The sequence below is a fragment of the Danio rerio genome, chromosome 13 (assembly GCF_049306965.1).
Source record: "Danio rerio strain Tuebingen ecotype United States chromosome 13, GRCz12tu, whole genome shotgun sequence".
Taxonomy (NCBI): Eukaryota; Metazoa; Chordata; class Actinopteri; order Cypriniformes; family Danionidae; genus Danio; species Danio rerio.
In genome coordinates this window covers 14,269,471-14,277,500 of record NC_133188.1, presented here as the reverse complement: position 1 = coordinate 14,277,500, position 8,030 = coordinate 14,269,471, and the positions used below count along the sequence as shown (strand labels likewise).

The window sequence follows — 8,030 nt, the reverse complement described above, 5'->3', positions numbered from 1 at the left end:
ACTGTAAAATACCCTCATACGGTGTATATTATATAGTGTGTATAACGTATACTGCTCTCACAGAAAACATTCAACATTCAACACTTTTTTTCATTCAACACAGTTTTGAAAAACTTCATTCTGTGTGATTTATGAACCATTAATAAAACCACATGCCTCCTCATTCATTCAATTTTTTTGTGTTGTGTATGAGATTGCTACAAGAGCATGAGCAAATGGGTTGTGCTTTTATAGTGTCGAATTGCAATTAATTTAATTTTACATGACTTTTAAGGGCTCAACACTAAATATGTATTTTCTCAAATTCTATCAACATTTTCTCTGACAATACCAAAAATAAATAATGACTTCATATCCACAATTTTTAAATAATGTGTCAAAACAAGCTAAATATAGCTGTATACACACTTTTTTATAAAAATTAAAAAAAAAAATTATTGCCATATATCTTAAATAATGGCTAGGTCTCTCAGATTACCAGTTAACTACACATTAATGGAGAGTTAATCTCCTATTAACGCAATGTTGTTGCAAAAAAATGATAATTAAACATTAAAAAGAAACAACTGCAAAAAAAAGCAGGTGAAAAACATACTGTGAGTGATAATGAACACTTATATTGCATGCATATGGTTAGGTCAATAATAATCTGTTCAAACAATGGTTAAACCGGAAGTGGCAACTGCTGTTGGTTGCAAAAAGACATTTTTAAAAACATCAAGAATTCTTGAGTGTGACTTTTGACTGTGGGTGCACGAGCGTCACTTTTTGTCCAGTTTTTTTCAAAGAGAACTGCAGCAGTTGCATTTCCAGGCAAGGCTGCTTCGCGCAAGGAAACAGGGGCTTGCATGCTTTTTAAAAAGTCGCGGGCATCACATCACCTGTGTGCGTGAGTGATTATCCTCTCATTCAGTATTCACCTGCTTCTTCTTGCTCGCACGAACACTATCGTGCTGCTTCTTTATTCTAAGATCACATTTGAATGCATATTGGACCATCCTTATTGTCAAACCCTGCTTTTAGGAAAACTACCATTACAAAATTATTTTCAACCAGTAAAATAGCCTAGTAGGAGAGGCTGTCTAACCCGCCACTGATGAAATCTACCCGCATTTGGCAGGTGTAAATGTTCACATCTAAATTCAACTCAGACTCATTCTGAAAACGTACCTCTATATACATTTCTAGAAAGCCGCAAATACGTCCCAGGAGCTACATTTTTTATTTTCACAAATTCACCAGGCCGTTGTGTATGCATTTGAGATCTAAAATTTCCCTCATGAGTGCCATTTAAGCCTGTTCTTCTTGCTTAAATCAACCAGAGGCCGCTGTCAACTGACTGTTTGACTGACTAAGTGACTGACTGACCAACCAATCCCCCCAACCTCCTCCTTCCCTAAACCCAACCAACAGTGTTTTCAAAAGCACTGATTAACCCAATAAACCACTTCCCTAAACCAAAACAACAATTTTAAAAAATAATCCCTAAAAAGAAAAGCCCTCGTCTGATTTTTACCACTTTTCAGATTTTACCACATCCTGACCCAGTTATTTACTATTTTTGGGTTACCCGCTTCCTGAAAGTGTTCTTCACTGGACTCAAACCCTATCGTTGTGGTCAACAGCTCTCTGCATCTTAAGTCCAATGATGTACATGGTGAGCAAAAACCATCCACATGGAAGTAAGCGGTCAGCATTCGTAGCATTCGTTTTAAAGATGCAATGTAGAGATACAAAGCCCTGACTACATAATTCGTGATCTCCAGAAACGTATGTCTCATTTTCAGAATGAGTCTATGTTGTCTAAATTTTATCACTTGACCCAATGAAAAATAAATAATTTGCCTTAAACAATATTTGTTCTCCATGAGAACATTTTTTTTTAAACCTGGTACAAAGCATGTTTGTCTTGTTGAAGAAAGTCAATTAATTTAAATTCTCTTTAGGTTCAAAACAACAATTCCCGTAAAATGTTCATTCATCTAATTAAAACAATTAGGGTAATGGTTTTACACCTAAATTATAATCACTCAAGGCAATGAAAAATAATTTTTTTTGCCTTAAACAATATATTTTTTTAAGTCCATGAAAGTACAAAGCATATTGAGCTTTCATGTGAATCACCAGAAAATTGTACAATGGTTTAAATAAATATTTCTTAGTTGCGCTATTAATCAAAAACATTGATATTTACCTATTTTTTTTACTTAAAATATATTAATTGAAAAATAAAACAAATAATAATAAACTGAAATGAAAGATCCATTTTTTTAATTGAATGAAGTACTGCTTGAAAGTGTTTTTTCAGTGATAATATATTATTTTACATTATTATATACAGTATAAATGCTATATTATTTCTATATTTGTATAATGAGAACACTTGGTGCTCTCAATGTGATGAATACAAGGTACACACAGACCTCACACCCACACACACACACACACACACACACACTTAGCAATGATCCTCTCCACCTGGTTACCATTCCTCAGATGTGTGATGGAGTGAAAAATGCAAAAAAACAAAACCAAAAAAACACACACAACTATTTGGGCCGCCGCTGTTGTCTTTACGGAGAAGAAAACAGAGGGCTTTTACAGGCGGCTAACCTCAGCCAGGGTGGTCTAATGCTCACATATGCCGAATGGGACGTTTGTGTGTGTGCGTCAAAGCGGAGTAACAAACAAGATAAATTCTCATTAGCTGCTACATGCTCAGTAGAACTTAATCACTGGAGTGAAAGTCAAACAGCAAAGGGCGAAGGGGAAAAAGAAAGAGAGAGAGAGAGATTGGCGGACGAGGGCTGAAGACAGAAGAGATGCAAACAATCACGATAAAGGGATGATTCACACAAAAATGAAAATTCCGATGTTATTTAATCACGTTGGTATTGTTCCAATGGTATATGCTCTTCATTTTTTCAGACCACAAAGTCTGTATAAAGGCCAGGATTAAGCGTTTAAAGAGATGCAAATGTATGAAAGAATGATTCCATTCAAACAGTGGTTTGGTGGAAAAAAAAAATGCATTACTCAAAAAAAATCCTGACCTTGACTGTTAGCTGGCTTTCCGCTATCTGACAAAAAACAAGTGATAAAGCTTTAGCCATTCATTTTACAATGGAGGGCAGTAAAGCAGCTGTGTGTATTTGATGTATTACTTATTAATTACAAAAATAGAACGTAATTAAATTAAAACCTAATTTTACAGCCACCGTTTTTTCGGTGTACTTTTAAAACAGTTGTAGACAATAGCCCCTTTCTCACAGTGATACCGGTACATAAAAAAATTCTAGAATGATTTTACAGGTATATTCAAAAAAAGTGCTGTTCAAAGGACTGTACGGAATTTTTCAGGAAAAGACCATTCATACATCCATCCCAAAATACCGGTAAATTCTGACATCATAAACCAGAAATGACCTCTAAACAGCTGCACTTGTATTTGTAAACATTTGACAACATTACAAACTCTGTGGATAGATAAGTACTGTGAACAACAATGAAAACATATAGAGGAACACTTTCGCATGTCGAGATGTTCAGAATATATGTGTGTGCACACGCGTCAAGCAACTGAAGGAAGCAGAACTTAAAGGTAAACAAACAACGGCTTATCATAAGCATTTTATCTATAACTTTTTACACAGTTAGCATTAATAATGAACAAAGAAACATTATCTGGCTAACATCTAGCAGCAAAATGTGCCTGGAAAAATATTTTCATAAAAAATAAAAGCGCAGATGTGAATGCGGCTGAATGTTCTGATTGGCTAGAGTAGACGTCTTACGTCAGCGTGTTGTAAACGTAAACACGCTCTTTCCGGCAATTTTCCTTCTGCGTTCAGCACAGCACAGCATTCTAACAAATTACTAATTATGTTACAACTACTCTTTCCGAAAACTGCCAGAACTAATTTACCAATATTTTCAAAAAGGGCCTGTTCACACATACAGACCTGTCCAGAAAACTGCCTGTAATTTTCCGAAAAGGTCTGTATGTGGAAAAGGGCTTATATTATAAGCACTCCTGTGACATTTTGAATTCTTTTTCAAATATTTCCTAAATTGCAGGTTTACAGAGAGAAATTTTTTTAAATATATTTTAAAACATAATTTTAGTAATACATTTCTAAGAACTAATAATAACTTCTTTGCTATGATGACAATACATAATGTTTTACTAGTTATATCAATAGTATCTGGATGCAGCCTTTATGATGCAAGCTGAGATTGCATCACTCAGCGATGCAATGTCAGACACAATGCAATCAATGGAGTGAGTGACGTCACTGTGACGGGTAGGGTTAGAGGTGGGGTTATGTGAGCGCATTAAAAAGCATTGGATGCAGCTCAGATTGCACTGCACCAGGTCTGCAGACAGACTCCTCTCAGTTATTTTGCAAGATACTGGTTTTCAGCTTAAAGTGCATCATAAAGACTTCATTCCTTCATTCGTTTTCTTTTGGTTTAGTCACTTTATTAATCAGGGGTCTCCACAGAGGAATGAACCGCCAACTTATCCAGCATACGTTTTATGCAGCGGATGCCCTTCCAGCCGCAACCCAGTACTGGGAAACACCCATAAACATTTCGGCCAATTTAGCTTATTCAATTCACCTATAGCGCATGTTTTTGAACTGTGTGAGAAACAAGAGCACCCAGGGGAAACCCACGCGAACACGGGGAGAACATGCAAACTCCACACAGAAATGCCAACTCACCCAACCGGGGCTCCAACCACCAATTTAAAGACTTAACGAGTTTAATTAGGTTAACTAGGCAAGTTAGGGTTATTAGACATTAGACAAGTCATTTGATAGTAATGGTTTGTTTTGAAGATGAATGAATGAATGAATGAATGAATGAGCAAACGAACGAAGGAAGGAACGAATAAAGAAATGAACGAAAGAATGATTGAATAAATGAATGAATGAATGAATTAAATAAAATTTGTGTGGTTAATAATTTTGACCTTATAAATTAGGTTTTTTTTTTAAGTTAAAAAATGTTTTTATTCTGGCAAACAAATAAATAAAAAAGAAATATGACTTTCCCCAGAAAAAAACATATACTAGCAAACAGTGAAAGTATTTGGCAAATATTTGGAAAAGTATACAAATTTATTAGGGGGGCTAATAAATCCAATAAAAATATTTTTTTTTCCTCGCCTTTACTTCTATTTATATCTTTGTTTTACAAACATTGTATATGATTTTTTGTTTGTACTTTTTTATACTTTAAAAAAAGTGCTCTTTTCCCCTAATGCTAACAGTTTATTATTCTAAAATAAATGTAATATGTTGGTTATTAATAATCAATCCAGAAATAACAGTTAATTCATTATATATGTTGATTAGCCACAGTTCACTCCAGCTCACAAGAATAAAAAATGCAATCTAAATTTTATTCTAACTATGTAAACCTATTGCGTCCATCACAACAATCAGATTATTCTGTAAATTGCAATACCAATACAAACCGAAACTTCAATAAATAAAGAGAAAACACTTGTGAATTCACAAAATATAGAAACTGTTAATTAACAGATACTTTTTACTGTGTATCTTGACTTTTCTCTGCGTTTCATTTATGTAAATTGAAGAAATCAACGATTCTTCAGGTTAAAAATTAATAATAAATTAATGTGTAAATTTATGTATTTTTTACAGCAATACTATAAAAGAAATGCCACACAATTTGAAAAAACTTGCCTCAAAATCAGTCTTTTTAGTCACAAAAATCTAATTTGTTATTTTATAAAATCCTGGAAAGACAGTAACTTTTTAAAACTCTTCTTAAATAAGTTAAATGAATTTTTTTAAATTCATCTATAAAAAAAGGTTTGATGCTGGCCACTGTTCACTGCTAATTAATGGACTTCAAATTAAAATGTCTCCCTTAAAAAATATAAAAGCATATGGTATTGGAACAAAGCACCAGTGCCATTATTGCCTCAGTTTTCATTTTTGGATGCACTATCCCTTCAAGACCTTTACAAGTGAACCTCAAGCATCGCTGCTCACGCTGCGATGCGCACACACCTTCAGTGGTTTTTGACTGTGTGGGTCTGTCTCTTCGCCCTCCACAGCCGTGGTTTTACGCTTGGCAGCAGTCAGGTGGTACCTCTGGATGACCAGCGCCTCTTTGAACTCCTCTTGAGTTTTACTCTCTAGCAGCTTCTGTCTGAAGGAGATGTCGGAGAACATGCTGGCAAACGTCCTGCCCAGCTCCATCGCTGTCTTAGTGCTTTTCTGAAAAAACACAGATCAAACATGAAGCCTGTTATATTTGGTGGTCATTAATTATTTATGGATATTAAGGTCTGTGAATGAGAATTATACTGATGATAGCAATGAAAAATGTAGGAGTACAAACACAACAATATTCTGTTTATTAAAAGTACATGCAGATTTTTAAGACTAAAATAATAGTCTTATTACTAATTTATGGAGGATTATTTGACACTGAAGACACATATTCCTTTTGTTTAAAATTAGGTTTACTTTCAAAAGTATTGGACAATATTACCGCTGCATTGCATTTTGCTCCAATAAATCTTAGTGAGCAGAAAAGCCCTCTTTCAAAATCATAAACAATTCTAAATGTTTCCAGATATTAGTCTATTTAAATGTCTATTTCATTTTAACTCAAGAATTCTATGGCAAAATGTCCTCAAATAATCTGTATTTTTTAATAATTTTTTTACATGGTCCATGTTTGCCCTGTCCTTGACATTCATGATTTTTGCTTTATCATCTTAGGTTTTATATCCATTTAAGTTACATAACGTTCATGTCATTCTCTTGTTTTGAACACATGGCAAGAAAAGAGGATCAAGAGTATCTGCACGTGCCTGTATGACAATCCAGCTTTTAATGAAATGAGAAGATGCTTGTTTGTGTGTGAGGCCATTTCTTTCTTTTTAAAAGCTCAGAATTACCAAGCAAAAAAAGTTATCTATATTGCATGGTGAACTACAGAGGACAGAGAAAGAGAGAGAGCGAGAGAGAGAATTGAGAGAGAGAAAGAGAGTGATTAGATGTAAACAGATGTAAACACATACACACAAACACACAGATTTATGATGTAAACACAGACACAAAGAGATACACAGAATAGTCTTGGATGGAGCCGAGGGCCCCAAAGCCTTTACGGTTAGACTGGAAGGGGAGCGAAAAACACAGGACCAGGACTTTAAGACTTAAATATGATGGTATTAGTGTGTCTGAGCCTGCCTTGAATAATATCGCATTAATATTTCAGATGCCTCTATATATATCAAAGCATTTAAACAGAACAAACACTGACTTTTTACTCAAGTTTTGCCCTGCAAGACTCTGATAAACCATTTCCATATTTTTCAAAGTGCATAGACAGTTTGTTGCTGGGTTTAGCCTGTTGGGTTATGAGTGAAGGTGTGTGTTTTCAGTATTTTTGTGTTATCCAGTTGATCTTACTGAGTATGTTTACATGGACACCCATAATCTGATTTTAATATGATGATTAAGACAATACTCTGATTAAGAGTCTACCATGTAAACAGCAATGACCTTAATCCGACTAAAGTCATAATGGAACTAAACATAAATGGAATTAAGACATGTGGAGTATGTCAATTTTATTCATATTATTGAAGTGCAGTATAGACATGTAAACACCACAATCCTGAATGAAAGTTAAAGTGGCAAACTGCAGTTAAAGTCGATAAATTAAAAATGAAACATCCAAAATGACATAAAACTTCATAGGTAATGTGGATAGCGTGGTGACGCAATGACGTTAATCGAATTATGTGCTATACCATGTAAAACGGGATCATGAAAGGAATATTCACAAACACCTTAATGTAAACACCTTAATCATATTATCATCTTATTCAAATGAATGCAAATAATTTGATTACTGATGTCCATGTAAACGTAGTCACTGACAGCTGAAGCAATACAACAATTAACCTATATATGAGGACGAAATTAGTTTGTGTGTCTTAAAAAAAACAAATTAACTGTTTGATTAGTCAATTA

The 8,030-nt window shown here is 34.3% G+C and overlaps 1 protein-coding gene across 20 annotated transcripts in view; it reads right to left on the bottom strand.

Annotated features, from left to right (window-relative positions):
* slc4a11 (solute carrier family 4 member 11) overlaps nt 1-8,030 on the bottom strand; it is a 176,500-nt gene that overhangs the window by 52,917 nt on the left and 115,553 nt on the right. For 19 of the 20 annotated variants that reach the window (XM_073919600.1, XM_073919605.1, XM_068212856.1 and 16 more), the window contains one exon: nt 6,048-6,257. In XM_073919600.1, the coding sequence (XP_073775701.1) occupies nt 6,048-6,257 (210 nt within the window). Of the gene's footprint in view, nt 1-6,043; nt 6,258-8,030 lie in introns of all 20 variants that reach the window. The other variant, NM_001159828.1, reaches the window with a different exon arrangement.